Source organism: Rhopalosiphum padi, chromosome 1, assembly GCF_020882245.1.
Source record: "Rhopalosiphum padi isolate XX-2018 chromosome 1, ASM2088224v1, whole genome shotgun sequence".
Taxonomy (NCBI): domain Eukaryota; kingdom Metazoa; phylum Arthropoda; class Insecta; order Hemiptera; family Aphididae; genus Rhopalosiphum; species Rhopalosiphum padi.
Window position 1 is genome coordinate 65,853,582 of NC_083597.1, and position 21,482 is coordinate 65,875,063.

At 26.2% G+C, this 21,482-nt stretch overlaps 1 protein-coding gene across 7 annotated transcripts in view; it reads right to left on the reverse strand.

The window, feature by feature from the left end:
- LOC132931929 (oxidation resistance protein 1) overlaps positions 1–21,482 on the reverse strand; it is a 158,263-nt gene that overhangs the window by 99,352 nt on the left and 37,429 nt on the right. For 5 of the 7 annotated variants that reach the window (XM_060998019.1, XM_060998018.1, XM_060998022.1 and 2 more), the window contains exon 2: positions 13,620–14,372. The exons of 1 other annotated variant lie outside the window; for it this stretch is intronic. In XM_060998019.1, the coding sequence (XP_060854002.1) occupies positions 13,620–13,987 (368 nt within the window). In that variant the 5' untranslated portion in view covers positions 13,988–14,372. Of the gene's footprint in view, positions 1–4,021; positions 4,283–13,619; positions 14,373–21,482 lie in introns of those variants that run through there. One more of the 7 variants, XM_060998025.1, reaches the window with a different exon arrangement.

Genomic DNA, 21,482 nt, shown 5'->3' on the forward strand with positions numbered 1-21,482 from the left:
ACATATATGCATTTTAAAAAACTGTTTGTTTGACGATATCGTTTAAAACGTAGGTAATAATTTTAAAATACTGAGGACTAAAATTGTGTTTGGTATTAATAAGGTGCATACCGGACTCACATTGTGCAATACGAAATTGAGTTGAGTGGCTTTTAAAGTTTTAATGACAATCGCAGTACCTACGTCTATTGATGATAAATATGAATGTTGATAATATTTATATATCTTAACGTTTGGAACCCATAAACGATATATTTGTACATATGGAAAAATTTAATTTAATACTATACCATATTATTATTATTATTTCTATCAAGAGATTATATTACATGACATAATATAAATATAAGTATTTCCTTAAATATCATGGACTAAAAATAACAAAATATATGGAAAGTGAGTTTTAAATTCTGTTCTAGACTTTTATGTATCATATGAAACTAATTTTGAACTAAAATATAAACTATTCGGCTAAATTTTAAGCATCTTATATTCATATATAAATTATATTACATCTGTTACCTGATTATTATCATAGCTCATGGCTCTTAAATTTTAATAGTGATAAAAAAATAAATAGATATTTATGTTTATTTGAAGTTTGTATATTATTGTCTATAATTTGGGTATGAGTAGGGTGGTGGGGTGACTGAGGAACAAGATTATACGTTGAGAAATGTATTTTTGACAGAAATATATTATCACCAAATTTTGTGCAAAAGACGTATCTATTATAATATATTGTATTATATTGTGTCTATTTACTGTTACCTATATTATGTTTACATACCAGTCGATCTCAGCTTAGACAGTTTTGTTCTAATTATATTACAAAGCGTGCCAATTAAAATGTCATTGAATCTAATTATCAATGGACACTCTACATGTACGTAAACAAATGTTTACAATATACACATATATTACGTTTATCATTTGCATCATATGTAGTAGCACAACCCATTAAATATGTTAAAATTATCTAAATAACCTAAGCATTGGAAGTCTATTACAGCTATCAAATCAAAAATTGAAATTCGATATCCCCAATGACCATTCTATCAAATTGCTAAATCGGAAAACACTTTTACAATTGTCATTATATTCAATATATTTATAACAATCGGGATAAGGTCAGTATGAGATGAAGAAGAAAACGAATGATATAAAATGTATTGAATAAACGGGATATTCATTAAAATATTCAACGTATGTTTTTCTTTACTGCAGGGTGCCGAGTTTGCGTTTTCGGATCTATGTCGACTTAATGTTATGTATTCTTAACGGGCGCGCGTTTGAATTCAAACCGGATGTTGTAATGTCCATTATATGCACAATTTTGCATAAATACATTTTTTTCCTATTATTTATACACAGAATACTACCACAAGCATATATTCGAATATTATATTTCCCTTGGAAAATTTGCCGCCTCTTTTCGACTCAAAAAAACAATAATAATCATAATAATAATAAACAATATATCAAAAACAAAATACTGATGAGGTTACTACGCTGTTATAATAATATTTATCGATTTACTTTTGTTAAAAGCTGAGTCAGCAATTTATAAAAATAAAATGTACATTTACATTGCAGATTTTGGAGATTTTATCTTAATTAAAAAATTGAAAAACGTTAACTTATACAGCATTTTTTTTTTCATACTCTGCAAATGTTTTTAATTCTCAAGTAGAGCTCTCCAAAAAATAAATTCTTAAGACACATCTTTTTTGAACCCTCTTCTCAACATTTCACAATGCTGTGTGTCTATTACCTTTTAAAATAATGCACAATACATGCCTAATTCGAATGAATTTATAGCTATATATAATATATGTATTCCCACAGAAATTCATATAACCCTGTTTGACCTGTTTTGAAGTTGTTTATAAATTTACCACTAAATTATAAATACTATGAAAATATAAAAGAGTTACATTACATCAGAATCATGTATTGCTTTAAGTATACGTATTGATATGTATAAAAATAAATGTTTCAAAATAATATAGTATACAAATAGGTATAAGGAAAATATGGTTGATTATTTTGAGCCGGTTATTTACATGGACATTTTTTTCCACATTTAGCATTAAAATGATTATAATTACGTTATTAAAAATATTAGAAGTAGCTAATTTTAAGATGACTTTTCGAAAAAAAAAATGAAAAAATATTTTTATATACGAGTAAAATATATTAATTTAAATAATTTATATACTATTCAATATTATAATTATTTATTTGTGTTTATCAATAAAAAAGCAACACTTTTATTTCCTGTTTTATAAAAGTATAGCTAGGTTGGGTAATAATTTAAAATATATAAATTAATAAGATTCTTTTGAATGAATGTCTTATGGAATGATCTTAAACTATTTGCCAATATTTCGTATATTAAAAACTAATAATTATTAACCAAAATTAAGCCAATTAATATTTAAATGGTTTAAAAAAATTACATATACCTTTTGTATACTCAGTAATCAATGTTAATATTGATCATTAAATAAACTAATATATTTTTTTTTTTGTAATCAGCTAGTCAACTCTCAACTATAAGTTTCTAAAAACTTAACTCAAAATCAATCTCAATAAAGAAAAAATACTAAAATATAGATTTTTAAAACATGGAAACTATAAATTTACAAATTTTGATTAAAATCGAAAAATATTACAAGTATTCAAAATTGTATATATATTATATCTTTACAGAGGTAAATATTTTCTTTTTAAACATACAACTTTTAATTTTAAAAATATTTTAAAACTATTACATTAATTTTATCGCTACATCTTATTAATAATTCAATTTAATTTATACGACAACGCAATGACATATAATTATATAAGTTCAAAGACAATTATATTGTAAAAAAAAATCGATGCATATGTTAAAGTACTTAATTATTCAAAACAACAACTTAAAATAATGAATAAAGATAAACACTAAATATAAAATATATAAACTATTCATTTTGAGAAATAATTTAACCTTATTTCTAAGCCTATAATGAATTCCACTACACGAACTCAAATTCTTCGCGCAATTACTATTCTATAATTACTGGGTCGTGTACTCCACAAACGTTTGACTAGAGTTTAATTTACACATAATCATTTTCAATTGAATTATGTGATATTCGAACTCCGTAATTAGTCGAAGTCTTTATATAATTATTATTATACGTCGAACGTAATTCAACTTTTCGGTTAAGCATATATAATATATTATTTCATATATATTATGTATGAATAAAATCACTACGGAAAATAATCGACGAGTACTCGTACTGCAATCGTTTCGCATGCAAAACGAGCATCGCAACACTTCAATGTCGTAATAGTACCGTTAAAAGCACCCGCCGCGACCAGCTCACACTAGGAGGTAGAAAATGTTTCGAAAAACTAGAGTAGTGCCAGACGGAAAAAGTAATTTACAGATTCACCCGTTATAATAATAATGCGGCGGTCATTATTGTACGCCAACTTGTGCGATGAATTTAAATTAAGCTCATTTAAAATAGGAATAGGTTTTCCGGCAAAAGTCATGACGTTCAAAAGAACCGTTTAAGGTCACAACACTCACAACAGACGAGATGAATAATAATATTCGTAATGTGCGTGCGCGCGCGGAAATTGGAAACGACACATGTCTGTTAATAATTAGCAGTACATGCGCCAGCTGACAAATGACAATTATTATTGTATTGTTGTACTCGTAATATTTTTTTTGTCTCACGGTTTTTATGTTTTTTTTCCCCGAACCATATATCACGCGTATACCTATCACTGTTGCTTATAACAGCAAAAACTAGTCCAATGAGGAGCTTCGGGCGAATTATAACTAAACAAGAAAAATATTACTCGGCTATGCCTGCAGTTATAATTTATACCTCTTATATATTATTATTTACATGTGTATGACCTACAGCTATGCGCATTATAAAAATGCACCTACTTATATTATGTATACAAAGCGATTTTTTAAAAAAAAAATTCGCGTGTGAATTTACATTACCTTTTCAATAACTTGTCCAATCTTATCATATTGACCAAACGTACGGAAACACTACGGAAATTCGTCAAGATTGCCGAACATGCTTCTCGTCAGTCACACTACTGTTACAGCCGATGTATACGCGTCTAGCCAAACTGCCAAACTGTGTACCCACACGCATTGGCGATCAGCTGTTTATCCATTGGCGCGTTTTATCGGCACACTCGACTTACAACTACTTACGGCACTTGATGAACAGGAACACACGCGTGCACAGTTTAGATAATGTACGACTATAGAAACGGTATAGTGCATATAACCGAACTGAACTCAAAGTGTTTTCCTTATCGCGCGTGCATTAGTCCCTCTTCTATAAAAGTCACAAGCGTCGTGACACATTACGATATTACGCATGTCTATTATGTCAATTTCGTACCTAAAGTGGCGCATCTAAAATTCAACCGAAGAGAGGGGAAGGTGATTAAAATGTTTTAATATCAATCTTGACGTGTGTGTCCCATCCACGCCCACAACCATAATTAACTAAATGATTTTTATTTTCCTCGACAGTGATATATATTTCAACATATTTTAAAATTATCGCATACGTTTTTTATAAAGGTTGATACAATCTCATTGCAGTGAATATTTTTGAATATTATGATATTATAATTATAATTATTATTATTATTATGTATGCCTATACATTGATCATTGATCATTTTATACTTTTGTTGTGTTGATAAAACCTAGTAAAATGTTATATTATTGCTGTATACACAATATTTTATTATTTTTTCATTACACAGTGTATACGTTTAATATAGTACTATAGTCGTCGTATAATTATATTCATAATTAATTTATATAGTAAACACTATACAGGTGTACAACGATATATTAAACTCTATGATAATTATATCCAAACTTTTATTCGTAATTAGTGGTAGAAATAAATTAAACGTTACCAATATTAACTATTATAGTTACTATAATTAATGGGTGTGAATATATTTTTAATTAAATTAAATTAAGTAACCACCTTCCTTATAAATATTATACTTTATATTATTTAACACAATATGTATATATATATATATATATATATATATATATATATATAACAGTTTATCCTTATTATTTTAACATATCGACAGAGGTAAAGCTTGTGGTAAGTTTTGAAATAATTAACCTTTTCATTTTTAGAAACGAATCTTTTTTTTACTTCCAACTCGTGACAACCCTGATATAATGACTGATTCACTAAATAATTTTGTTAATTTATATTACTTTTGAGCTTAAGACGTTTAATTTATGCAAATGTTGATGAAAATTTACGAGTATTGGAAATTGCGCATTAAATTTAACAATAGCAATAATAATCATTTTAAGTACCTATGCACTTATAAAAATAATATCATCTAACTCTTACGAGAAATACGTTTTGTAAATAAAAGGTTTGACAGAATTTGTAGAGTGTACTATATTTTTTTTTTAAACTAATTTCAATGTTAAATTACATGTACCTACGTTGTAGGTATATTAACTATCGTTATTATTATAATTTTCTTAAAATCACAAAAATATTAACAAACATATTGCAAAGCACATCCCCCATACATGTACATTTTAACTCTGAACGATTTCTTATTTTATTCAAAAAAGTTAAAACGCTTTTATAAATTTAAGATGAATAATTAGCTATATACAGTATTATAATTTAGCTAGGTGTAAAAAGCCTATAATTTATATCATAATATAATAACTTGTTATATTAAATAATTTTTGTTTATTAAATTGTCTAGTGTAAAGGTCATATTAGTGTTTTAATATAGACATTTATTGTACTTAGAGCAGAATTTCAGAAAAAAAATAATATAATTGGATTTAACAAAAACTGTTAATGTTATTTGTGCGAAATCGCTAAAAAATAAAATAATAATAGTTTTATTTATAACATATAAATTGTAATATATTATATACAATACATAAATTATTAAATAATACAATATTATATATTATACTATATTTAATAATATATACGTCCTATATACATACAGCTTAGTATAGAGGTTATTGAGTGCTTTTGTAATATAATTATTTCTTTAACTAAATAAGAATATTAAACTTAAAACATTAATAAAATATAATGTAATATAGTTTATGTACACAAATATTTTATTATATTTGTAAATTTTAGAAAAAAATATAGATGATTTCATTAATTACTTGTGCTTACGCCGTGAATATGTATAAAATATCTTAATCAGTATACCTAGATTAATTAATACGCCGTCCTTGACAATTTTAACTATCTATTCATTTATGTGGTAGTATACTGATATTATTAATGAAAAAGAGTAAGAGTCATTTTAAAAAATTCTGCATTAAATACTTAATATATATAAAAATTTACTTAGTTGGATGAAATTGTAATATGATAACAATTCCGCGTACAATTATAATTTATAAATGCATTAGATACTAAAATATTTATTACCCTCGTTGAAAATAATATGATTAGGTACTTATATACACCAACTATCTCATGACATACTGACTAAGTCCCTCCACTAGAAGATCTCTTCATTCTGTCTGCTCTTATAACTCATTAATTTATTAACCATGCTTATTCTCCAAGTGCGTACCTATGTAATAGATTTATTAAATAACAATTATGTTAAATAATAATAATAAATAAACACACTGGTTTTAATAAAGTTAAAATAAAATAGTTTAGACTGTTTAAATAATTAAGTATTAGCGTGAATTTAAAAAATAAATGGACAATAATGTCAATATATTATGTAGTAGGTATGTACGTATTTTATTTTACGTGTGACATAACTTTTATAAGAACAGAAATTTTCAATTTTAAGAGTGGTTTCTACTAAAAAATTGTAACTTGTATTCTAATTGGTATTTTTAAGTGACCAAAAGTAAAATATTCTCAATATTTTTTAATAAGTCAGCAAAAACTGGAATTTTTACACAAAACGAGTTTTTGACAAGATCGATTTTAAATTACCGACATTTTAAATTGTTACCAAATATTTAAAGTAGTATTTTATAGACATGATATAATTTTTGAAATATAATGGATAATTTTGTATTGTAACAAAGTAAGTTTTAAAAATTTTAATACGTTGAAGAAATTTAACTTAATTTAATATACTCTTAAAATCTCACAAAAACCTTACCTACAATATAAAAGGATCAAAAAATCAAGTCAGTGGGAGGATATACTGTCGGACATGATTACTGCGAGGGATTTGCGAGTGGCCGACCGGTGTCTTGGATTTGTTCCAAAACGTATACGCCCAAGATATCCACATTTGCAGTGTTTAGATTAACCACATGGTTTAGAAAAAACAATTTGTCTCATTTAACGTCCGCCCCAAAAACACACAGCCTTCACATATTGTACTACGCATATTTTGTTATGCATTTTATGTTAATATATTTCACATTATATCTTCAGCAAATGATAATATTCCTACGAATATTCAAAACAAAATAATAAATTAACTACCAAATGGTTTATTTTTTATCGAGTCTAAGTAAGTCATCAATAAATATTAAATATATTCAATCAACCGTTCTAGTTTCAACAAATTCTTTTGCCTTATTTATATTATTACTGTGTATAAAGTATTTTGGATTTATAAAACCAAGTACATAACTAGTACATGATAATGAATTTCTACGTTTTAATTTGCTCGTTTGTTATGCTGGCAAAGTTTTTATTTAAATTTCTTTTTTTTATATGAAAACAATGAGAATAATATTTCGTTTCATAACAGAATTTAAATTACAACTATTATCTTTTTGACTGTTTTATATAATAAAATATCGCAAAAAAACATTTGAATAATGACTTCCGCGTTACTATTAAATAGACCAAGTATAATATTTGAGTACCTAATATTTGTCAACTTTTAAGTACTTATATTTTATACCAACTAAACTAATATGGTACTTGTTATGATATTTTTAACATTAAATATGTATTTAATAATGTGCACCTATTTATTCATTACTTTTTTTTTTTTAGTAAATTAACTCTTATTAATACTGTGATTTACTCTATATACTTGTATACATAATGAGGCTCAGGAACCATCGTATAAACATATAAGAGTATAGCATGATGTCAGGGTTATATTTTACGATTACGTCTTTAACAATCGCATGACTATACTATCAATAGACATATTATGCCGCATCTACCCATTATATATTATTTCCTGTTACGACAAATATGATAAGATTTCAAGGAAAAATACATAAAGCTTCCGTCTATAAGCAAATGTAGTTAACCGAGTAAAATTCAGAGTTTAGAATATAATGTTCTTTAAATAATTTAATTTGATTTTAAGAGCTTGAAATTAAAATATATCTATAATAATAAATAAGTTGCATGTTTCCGGATGCCTACATCTACCTACATTACTTGTGACCTCCAATATGTCACATAAACTAAACCAAAATAACAATAATAACCATAAACTCTATCTGTCAAAACTTGTTATTTTGTCAATTACGCTAAGCAGATCAAAAATTCACATCATAAAAACATTGTGTTGTACTTAAAGGTGTTACATTAATGATAAATTATTTAACTAATTAAAAAATGACAAAAAAATACAGTAAAATATATTGTACAATAAGTCAAATAAATTAAATTAATGATCGTTAGGCCATAAAGAGGTAAATATGTATAAGTAATTATTGTTAGACTTATAAGTTAAAATTATATATCATACGCAGACTATTTCTGGTTCAATGCATGCTATATACTTCAAATTTTGTTTGTAACTTATAAATTATAATACTACTAAGTACTCACTATTCATATTAGTCGATATAATCATATAATCTTCATCGACCCAAGGTGTTATTATAAAAATATTTACGATAATAGTCATGGGAGTCAAAACAATATGATATCTTATATTTAAAAATAATTTTGTTCTTGTAAGAATGAACAGTAGTATTTTTTCTTAAAATACATAAGATATCTAGTTCCAGATACATGAGCACAAACAATAGTATTCGAAATTTAATAAATGGTCTTTTGAATAAGTTTTTATGAAAAATAAATGTAACTTTTACAACGTCAATGTAGTGAAATATTCAAGTAAAGAGTTTTTCAAAGTCTGAGCTCATAGTGCAATAAAAGAACAAAACAATAATGTACTACAAAACCTATATACAACTTGACATAATGTTTCACGAATAAAACTAAGTACAACCAAATCATTTGGAAAGATAGAACCAGTCAAAACGATTACTTTACTCTTAACCATAATAATGATTTAGAATAATCATAGTTTAACAGAAAGTTCGTGATTTTATTGTTCTAATATGTATATTATAGACTATAGTAGTATAGTCTATAAGTAGGAAGTATGAATATTAGCAACTACCTATAAGGCTATATAATCGAAGTATAATACATAAACTCTTGTATACTATAAGTAGTATTCTAGTATCTAGTCTACCTCTATGGATTTTACTATTCGCCGATTTATCATTATCACATAGAGTATAGACAAATCAAAACTAAGTACATAAGTACATGACAGTAAACAATAATATACAAGTAGAAGACACTATGAAAGTGTACTATGTACCTATAGTAGATAACAAAATAATCATTCAGACAATTATAAAATAATTATTAATATTGAAATCTAAATAATACAAATAAATTACATACTAAAATGACTTTACGATACAAAAATTAAAACAGTTTCATTAAAATAATATTATATTTAAACAGATATAATAATATCGTGTTATTTAATTTTAAATATAATAGATAGGTATAACTGAATTTTGAAAATTAAAAAGAAATTTAAATATTTTATGATTTATTATTTTGATTGTTGAAGACAGTTTATTAGATATTTTAAAATAATTATGATCATAAATCTTAACTATTGATTGGTGTAAAAAAAAACTACCAAATGACGATATGATATTGAAAAATAAAAATAAATTGATGCATAACATACTAATTAAAATAAGATGAACGCTAACTTTGTTTTAATCCGCTTAATGCATTTTTTTGGTGTTATGTTTATTTGTTTGTTTCTTTTCTTTTCTTATATACCAAAACCACATTGCGTAAATACGGGTAAGGCTGCTTATCGTTAAGTAAGGAAATTAATAAAATAAAAAAACGTAACTATAATAATCAAATAATAATGAACCATTCAACAGGATCAAAAGAACAGATTTTTCTACGGCTCATAACACCTTAAGTAGAATGTGTACTTATAAGAAGGTGCGACTATAAAAATGTAAGTATCGTATATATACGTTCGTTCTAAATCGTCATTTAGATTTACAAAGATATACGTAACACTCTTACAGGTCCAAGGTTACATTTACTCTAATAGTTCAATAAATATATAGGTCAAGGATTTAAGGACGATCTAAATAAATGGACAAGACAGAAGTTTTAGTAAAGAAAAATAAATAGCAACCAAATCATTTTTTTGCGGTCAGATGAACGACCGATAAAAATTGATAACACGATTATGCACTTCAATCTTTTTTAAAGAAATTTACTTCAATCACACACAATTACCATAAAAATTGATTTCATCTTAAGCCAATTTAAAACTACCTAGCCAAAGAGAATTTATTCAATAACCATATATTCATGATTTTGTGCCTCAAGGAGAATTGCATAACTCCATAATAATAACTTACAAATTATATGCTACGGCAATACCATGTATAAAGGGGTGATCCCTAAATAAAATCTTTAAACAAATAAACACTATTTTATTTTATTAATGATTTCCATTAAAATTACTACATAAATAAATACTAGAATATTATACTTGTGGCATTATCAAATACATAAAAATTAACCATGAATATAAAATATTAAAGATATAATGACCCCTTTACAATAACCAGTTTTTATTTTAAAAATAAATCCTAATGTATATTTTTTAATTACCAATCAATCAAATAAATATTGTTTAATAAACTAATTATACTCCTAATATTTACTTTTAGTAGTTTCACGGATATTAAATGATAATAAAAAGAATTAAGAACTGTCTATGTTAATATCGACAGATGACAGTTTAATCTACTATGCAATATAGTGTAGGTACTATTTGCTATTACTATTCACAACATGTTAACACATTAATATAGATAGGTTTTTAATTTTTTTATACATTCATCCTCTATTATATTAAGTTGTACTTACTCTTGGTGAAAATTACATCAGTTATATGATTATAGTTATTCTCAGAAATATTGTAAAATACAATAGAATGATTTACTTTCACCCACTCTATTATATTTCTTACACTATATAATATATTTTATCAAGATTTTTTTTCACTACTGACCTGCGAAAACCTACATTCTTATCAAGCATTCAAGAATTATAATTTAATACAATTATTTTTAATGATAAAATATGAAGAAAATGCAATGATAACAGATTAAGATTATTTAAATTATATAAATTTAGTCGATCTCAATAAGAACCTACATTTTAGAAACCAATTTAAGGTATCAATGTATCTTTTAATGATTATAAAAAGTAATAAAGTACCTAATTATAAGTTGAAAATATTAAAAATAATGACAATTTATTATAATCAAAATCAAAATATATTATGTAATTCAAAATTTGTTTTCTATATTCCTATTATAATGATGAGATAAACTTACAGATAGATATACAATATATTTTATTAAACTAAATTATTATTTTATCATACATCATTCTAAACTATAAGATTATTCATTTAATTTTATTTGGTTAACATTATTTTCTAATTTCCAGCATTTATTTTAACCAAGAATAGATTGTTTAAATTTTGGAAATGAAAAAAAAAATTCCAATCCTAGTTTTGTAATTTGTAAAAAATAATATAAATTAAAATAAACCATGAACATTAAAGATAAAAATAAAATGTTTTATACCAGCCAAAGTTTCACAAAAACATCTTATATTGAATATTATTATGTACTTGATATAACTCAAAGGATAATACTATGTTTGCAGTTTACCTACTAATATATTGATCGATATATAACGGTAGCTATTTGTATTATTATAAAATAACATATCCTCCCGTGTTATATCTTCCCTCCACAATATGAAAATACTTTCCCCAACATTTTGGTATGAATTAATGAGCAACATCAGCTCTCAAAGATTCACAACTAATTTAAACGAATTACTAAAAATAAGTAATACAATCTAAACAAAAATACATTTTATTTAAAATATTTAAAACTTAGCGTAAAGTATGTATAATACTACGTTCACATTGAGTATTTAATTACATGATTATCAGAACATTACTATTATCCGTGAAATTATTTTGACATTAATTCATTTTTTTTTTGTCCACGGTTATTAAAAGACACTTATTAACGTTATTATAACTACCTAATATTTTTGGGTATTTAATGCCGTCTAAGGTGACCTGGTATTACAATTATAAACTGTTTAAAATCCATATGATAATTATAGTATTTTCTGACTGAAACCACGTTAATATAAAATATGAGGTTTTTATTAACACTATCGCATATATAGTAAATTTCTCAAAGAAACAAACATTGACCTTACAATAATAAATTAATAACATACTTAATAATAAATATATAATAATTATCTTTATAATATATAGGCTTATATTATTATCAATACAAATTTATATCACAATATATGTAATATATTAACACGTATGTACAAATATTAAACGCCGTTAACGTTGAGAAAGGTGTAAAAACACTAAAAAAAACCCCCTAATTTAAAAATAATTCGTAAAGCTATGTTTTTATCTTTAAGCCACTTCGTGATAATCACTAGGAATGTACATTTCACACGTGTCAAAAACGGTACCAACAACTGTATACCTTTTATAGATACCCATTACCTAGGTCTTAATAAGACGTTGTATACTCTTATCTACGTATCTACATATAATATCTTATAATCATATATTGTCTTCGTGTTACATGCGCACAATATAGCACAACTGTGTTTAGCAGATCCAATTTTGTGTAGTAACCTTTAATAATATAATTGACTAAATTACCTGTTATGAAATTTAAAAGCGAGAGCATTTAAATGTATTTATCTTTGTTTTCTCATGATTTTGTTACAATACTTCAATTTTCATCAACACCCAATAATTTTCGAGATATTATATTAATATACTTGTTGAAAAAAACTCGCTCAAAAATTAAAGTATCGTAAGAAATCCAATAGAGAAAACAGGTATGTTATGTTCTTACCTTTAAGGTTGTTAATAGATAAATTACCTTCATCATTAAAGGTTACTATACAAAATTGGAACTGTTAAACACACATTTTGTAACTTGTACGTTCAAAAGACAGAGACAATATAATAATCTGGTGGATGTAGGCGATGTAGCGTATTTTTACCAATTATATACGTTAATTTTCCATTCAAACAACTCCTCGAACCAACAATACCGTGTCATAGTTCGGTACTCGTATCTCGCCCAGTGTCAGATCATAATACGAGTAGGCAGCGAAGGCATATTTTTTATATAATATAACTATTTTATAATTGTATTATTATTAATATTAATTATTTACCGGGCCCAATTGTCGTGCGCGAAAATGTTCCACCAGCTAGGTCGTTTGGACTTATAGTAAGCCGACTCCCGTGCGGAAGTGTCCAGCTGTTCGGCGTCGGGGATGGGCGAGAGCACGGACACACTCTTTCGGCGCTTCTTGTCCAGCCGCCCCATTTGCCACGATTTCCGACGATTCCTGCGCTCCGGCGGCGACATCGGGGGCTTACCTCCTCCGCCGCCGCTGTCTTCGCCGCCCCTTCCACAATCCTCGGTGGTCTCTTGCAGGATGGCCAAGCCTCCGTTCCATTTCTTCTTTGGTGAATCCTCCTCTATGTTGTTATTAGTGCACGACTCAGCCGTTGCCGACGATATGTACAGATCTTCCATTTTCCGATACGAACCCACCGCGGACGTGGTGAACGCGCAGGAGCGCGCGCTCGAGCGGCTAACGGTTAACTCAGCGATTTTGACCACACGTAGACAGGTTGGCTAAACGAGCGGATGGTCGATCAGAGGGAGGTGTATATTATTATATAATAATAATAACAATAAATGAATAATATTATTAATATACATGCACGCACAGTACACTATAATATTATAATGGGTCACAGCGCGCAGGCGCGTCCGAACGGCGTTATGGCATAACTATTACAAGACAATCCGATATCGGTGTGCTTTCTGGACGGCGTGCGTGCGACGCGTGCATATGGTTTTCCAGTGTAAGATTACAGAGTAGCGTAACGACTAACGAAAAAAGCTGCACTTGAATCTACAAACAAAAAACCGATAATATATTATATGATTATATAAAAAGAAACTATATAAATGTTTCCAATCGCGCAGAGACATATCGAATATAATAATCAGTGTTTGAAAAGTTACTAATTTACAATCGTAATATTTTACTTATTTGATATATTTACATATATTATCAATTGGTTCTTAAATGTATTTTAAAAAAATATTAATTTTGTAATTTTTCTGCAAAAAAGTAACTAAAAAAAAAAAGAATTTCGTCACATTAAATTTAACTTAAGTCAAGTTACTCCCAAACACTACGAATAATGTAATATATGTATACCCATATACGGTATGACTGTAAGTGGTGCGATAATCATGACTGTTTAGTGTTTATAGTTGTAGGTATATAGATGGTTATAAAACAAAAATAATAATATAAATAATATAATACAATCACTAAAAAGTAAAAACTCATCTATTAAATCAAAACAATATATTGCAATAATATTATATGCATATACATTGAAATATTTATTAAACAACGCGTTTGACAGTCTGACTCGATAAAACGTATACCTGTATTTAAATTGATTGTTAATAAATGGATACACTCATACACCTACACAACAATTATATTGCACGTTTACACTGAGTATTAGTATACTCATAAGTGGGGATTTATTTAACTTACATTAAATATTTTACTATTCATTATGAAACTCGGTAAATACTTAAATTGTTAGAATGGTATACAGGATGATTTGCCGAGTATGAACACATCTATTTTTCATTTAATAATGAATTTATTCAAATCATGATTTTCGGAGTTTTTAAATATACTTTCTTTAAGACCGTATTTTCAAATTCTTAATAATTTTTTTTATCATTCTGAGTAATACAAACTTTTATTTTTTAAACGAGATTATTTTCTACTGTATATTATTTAGCGAATAATTTTTTTGAAAATGTTGATGTACCTTTACATTATTCGAAATTCAAACGATTAGTTTTTCAGTTATAAAAATATATATGCTAAAAATAAAAGTTGTTTAAAATGGTTTTACAAAAATTTAAAATAGATGTAATATTGGATCTAGTACTTATTATACCATTTTTATAAATTATAAATTTTAATATTTTAATATTAATTACTATATATTCAAAAAATTCCATCAAATATTCTATACTATCTTCCAAACATATTATCATAATATGAACCAATTATTCTAACCTACACAAAGTTAAATAACTCATAACTAATCGTTTACATTTTTATTTTGATACGTCACTATTTTCAAAAAAAATCTCTGCTAAATAATAATTTATAGTTGAAAAGAGAATACTAGTTTGAAAAACGTTTTCTCCACAGGACTGTACTTAAGTAGTGAAAGAATATCAAGAATTTGAAATTATGGTATTAAAATATACTTAAAAATTCCAAAAATAGGATGATTTTTAATAATTAAAATACTGAAGAAACATTGGAGTGAGCAGCATAATGAATTACCCTGTATATATATATATAATTAAATTAAATTACATTCCTGGGTGATAGCCTTTGTGAGTTTAAATTTAAATTGAAGTATAAATTATTTAGTTTATAATAAAATAAAGCGGTAAATATGTGATGTGTATGTGTTATATGTATAGTTACAAAATACACTGATTTTTGATCTATATAACACGCATTAACAACTTGAACGTTTGTACCTACTGTAGTGCGGGATAATCACATTAATTTAATCAAACATATAATCTGAAATTTTCTGCCAGTTATGTTATAAATATATATTATGCGTTTATTTTATGTTTAGTGTATACAGATATCATACATATTATACTTATACACTATACCTATATACTTAATTTCACCATTTCGCCAATTATATAGACAACTGGAATTAAATCCAATATGTGCCATGTACAAGTCCAAATGCGTAATATTATAAAGGATAACGAGGGGGAACCACACGATTTTTTTTACACATGAGGAAATCCGTATGAGTGTCAACACTCATTATTTCATTAATGTATTAATTTTACAACGATATTTACTTTTATTTTTGTGTTTATATGATAAGTATTTAATAAAATACTTCAATCTTCAACATTGAGGGTGGTTAGAAAATTAATTTGATATTCAGTGTTATTTAAATAATATGAAAAAACAAATAAGAAATAAAGTAAGAACGAGAATATTTATGCAAAATCAATTTAAAAAAAATCTATTTTGTTTTTAATAATTTAAAACCTAATAACCAAAATATTTGAAATTTTCTCAAATATTTACGTAAAGTATAAATTTCAAAATATATAATTTTATATTATATAGCTCTTTTTGAGCTAAAATTACAAATTTAATTATGAACCGTGATGTTAATTATTTTGTTATAAGTTGTGGCATTGTATGCCACAAACATATTATATATATATATTAGTTTTAAGATATTATATACATATATTTATAATATGGACCTATTCACACTATTTTACGATAAAGTGATAGAAACTCAAAAGTTAATAAAAAAAATTAATCTATGATAATACTAATAGTAAAATTAATTAATTCAATAGAAATATCAAAAAACCATAACACGAAATATACTTAGTGATATGGGCTGACATCCAAAGAGAAATAGGGAAATAAGAATAGTTTTTCGTATACAATAATATGTCAATTAATTCAAATCTAACACATCCATTATAGTGGCCCACTTATACGTAATTTACAGCAGAATGGTATCCACTTGTCCACCTTTTTTAAACTTCATATTCCGAAGCAGATTATTTCGAGGTACATAAAAATGAAATTTCGAAGAAGTATAATTACCTAGTTATAAATATTTAAAGTTTTGATGAGCTGAGTAGTAGACAACGTTTGCTGGGTACCATGACCAATCGACACTAAAATTAATCACTTCGTATATTAATTGATTTCACAGTTTCGTTGTTTAGATACGTTCTGTAAATGATCTTATACTCATCGCAATGATCTGACATATTCAAATGTAATTTTAATGTAAAATTGTCATGTCTCTATATGTACATATGATATATATTTATTATATAAATATAACATGAGTTGTGTTTATATAGTATAAATATGTTTGTAATGTTTTTAACAGTTTTAAATATGTATGTGTTTAATATAAAATAATACATCATATAAAAATACATATATAAGACATATAGGTAAATATTATATTTCATACGTTCGTTAAAACGTTTAGCTGTTATATTGGATTATTGCAAACTGCAGTATGCGTAATTTTCTGTAACGGAATTTCAAAGAAAAATCTGGGGTCTTTTATTTTTTCAGTCAATCTACAAAATATCATAAATGAGAGTGCTAATTTCAAAACAAAGACTGTTCACCACCCACAAGTCTCCCTTTTAGATTGTGTTTAAAACAACACTATTAACTATAGTACCGTAATTCATAATAATATCGAATCTGTGTATTGTAAAGAATTTTGTAATTGAGATTATTGTATAGACGTTTATCAACAAAATATATTATATGTTTAATATATAATATTATGTTGTGTATCAATTACCATAACATGTTCACGCATTTTGTTTTAATAATATACAATAAAAAATAATGCAAAACATATTAGTAATATTATTATGATATACATAGTGTTATCGCATATTTATTTTTATATTATTTCAATGAATACTCGCTTTGACGGTGACTTGTAGAGGTATGACATAATTATTGGTATGATATCAACGATTCTGGTTTAAATCCTATTATTATTATTAGTTCGTAACACATCGGTTCAACAGCTCTGATTTCGGAAACGAACAGTAATCCCGCGTACAGCTCTATTGGCTGGTTTTCGGTAAATATCATGCGCACATAATATCTTATATATATATAAGGTATAGCAGTGTCCAAGAAATCCTTTAGCGACCTCTCTACCCCCGTCCTTACTGGTTCAAATAATTTCATCCCTTCTATTCACCCTCTTCGTGTATAATATATAATGAATATCTCAACAAATCGTCTGCCGCGCGCGTCTTGAAAAATCGTCTTTCCTCTCCGACGATAAATGTTATCTTCTTTTTGTCTGCGTTGTTTTTGTTTTTATTTTATTTACTTTTTCTTTTCTCACTTCAACAAGATTGATCGCTTTCAAGTTGGTCCTGCAGCCTACTTGGCGGCAGCCTTACCGGCGGCTCATGTCGACGTTTTTTTTTTTTTTTTGATGAATGGCCTCTGCAAATTGGAAACCACGCGCGCTATTGGTACCCAACCTCTGTAACATATTTTTCACCGACGATAAAATTTGTTTAAAAAAAAACCCAACCTATAGATGATTTTCATACTCAAAGAAACAATAAAAACGTAAAAAAAAAATACAAAATCTATTAATGCAACAGCAATATGGTATAATTATTAGTCTTTCGAAATAGTTTTAATTTTCAACGATCACTTCAAAAGAAACGCAATTAAGTTAAGCCAACAGTAACAACTCATCACTTATTAAAGTATATACTATATAGGTACAATAAAATTATCGGTTTTCAAGTTAAGCAGAAAAAATAAAAAACCGAAACAAACGTTTTATTTGAATAATTCTTTTTCAATTTATTAGCGAAGATTTTATTTTATTTAAACGAATTCAATCATAACCAATAACACTTATTTACATGTCAAGAATATAATATTATAAGTATTTACTATTTTTAAGTCTTTTAAAGCTGCTGTGTATAGAGGTACTTAAATTGTTTTCACTCAACAATGCAAATTGTTTGTATATATTTTCACAGTAAATAAACATGTTTAAGTAAACACTTGGGAACTGTGGTAACAATATTCATATATGGATTACAGACGTGATGTTTCGAATTCAGGTTATTCGTAGTTATGTCCACCCACATACTCGAAGGTCAAAATATGAAGTAGGTACATATTGTATTTAATGTATATTAATTTTAAGATAATGAAAAAAAATCAAAATATTAGCCTTGAAAACTACAAACTATATAATGTATTAAGTTTTTCTTAATTTCCGTATAAATCTAAAACTAAAATTAAATTCAATAATCACACTAAACTAATTGACAATAAGCTTTCTTAAAATGTTCACGTAATACTATAAAAAAAAAAGATTAATAATAAACATTTTTTTTTTTTAATTTAACTCGTGACGTTTAGAGAGATTTAATTTAATTCCTAATAACAAATATTCTGCTTCCCATAAGTAACGCATAAATTCATATATTTCTATTGCATATTTTAATAATCTACCATGTAATAAATATGTATAGTATCATTGTAAGGTAAATTATATTATCTAGAACATTTTAAGAAAATAGTTATCATACAATTTAAAAATATGTATAAAAGTTCTTTTCATTCAAATGTTTAATTCAGGGCCATTTGAACATTAATATTCATTATTTTTTATAATTTATTGTTAAAACTTTCCACAGTTGAAATAAACCGTTTAACCAATTTATTGTTTTCATCGAAAATACCAGAAAAACTTTTACATGCTCAAAACGAAATAATTTTCAATAAATTCATAAGGTTTTTAAAACGATTGAGAATACAATTTATTTAATATTACTTATTATTTTATTTCTATAAATTGAAACATACTTATATTTTAATAGAATTATATGGATATTTAAAAATGTTTCAGTTTAATATAAGCTTATCTCACTATTGCTATTAAATAATTATTAAATGGGTAATCATAAATAATACAAAAATAACAAATACATTTTATATTATTTAAACATTTTTATCAATCTATAAATGAACTTGAAGGCTTCCATGTATAAATATCATAAATAAGTTATACGAAAAAAATTGATCAAACAAAAAGTACCTGTTTACTCACTTTAGGCGTAAAAATAATTCCATTTAACAAAATATTATATCTTAAATCATGATCTTTGCACTATATAACATACATTTTGGTGCCACTATTAAAATATACTTACATTGCTATAAATATTTATTGATACATTTTTTACCATCTACATTAAACAAATAAGATGATTGAATTACTATTATTCATGAAATTCAATGTTCTAAAAACTGAAAATACTTTTTTTTAACTCTAATGGAATTCTGCTGTTTTAGAAGTAAATATAAAGTTACAATAATTTATTACGAACGATATATACCAGACTTATGCTATGACAGTTCAATTTAAATAGCAAAATAATATATATGAATACATACTAATTAATAATATTCACATTACTAGATGGCAAAATGTTTGTTTATAATCTTTAATTAAATGACTACGTCTGTTGTTTGTGTATATTTACTTAGTTTTATTTTTATATTTTAGATCTGCACTCAATAAATACGACTGTTGGACGAGGTTTTGGCCTCATTCGTTTAATAGAACACCTCTGTGTTGCTATAGGTACAAAGTAATTTGAAAGTAAAGTATTGGTAGTACAGTTGTAAATATAAACCGTATAGTATAAGTAGAATTGTTGTGGTTAGACACGATTTTGCAATGGATTTTACAAGACATGTGCAGTGTCAATTTTGACATTAAGTGTGTAAAATACATTAATAATTAATATAATTTTAAGTATTTACACACATTTCCTGTATAATACAATTTGTTTTTATACACGAACTAAAAAATTAATAATATGATTATTAATTGACGCATTGTAAATATTGACATATATGTACTGCTTAGTACATGTCACGCTTTGATATTGGGGATTTAGTTTCTCCTGAGGTGAAATTGTGTGTGTTAAACGAACCATTGAAATGAAATTCACACTCAATGGTTATACGTGGCGTGGTGGGACGCCAGTAGCTTTTATCCGTGGGCGGGGTGGAACCCTTTTGTGAAAGTTTTAATGTCTCTAATGGGTTAGTGCTTTTCTACTAAGTTTTCCACAAAGCTGAATGTGTATATGAAAATCGATACATACGGATCTGGAGAGGAGTTGCAGAGGGTGAAATTAACAGGCATAAAAAGAAATTACCAAAGTTCACTAAAAGCCTTGACACACGAGCTGTTATATTGGAAAAGGCCGATTAATCTGCACATTTGACAAGGTCGAAAAAAAGTCACGATTGTTTTCAAAACGCACATAACAAAAATAGTCGATAGCGTTTAAAAAACACAATGCAAAATATTATACA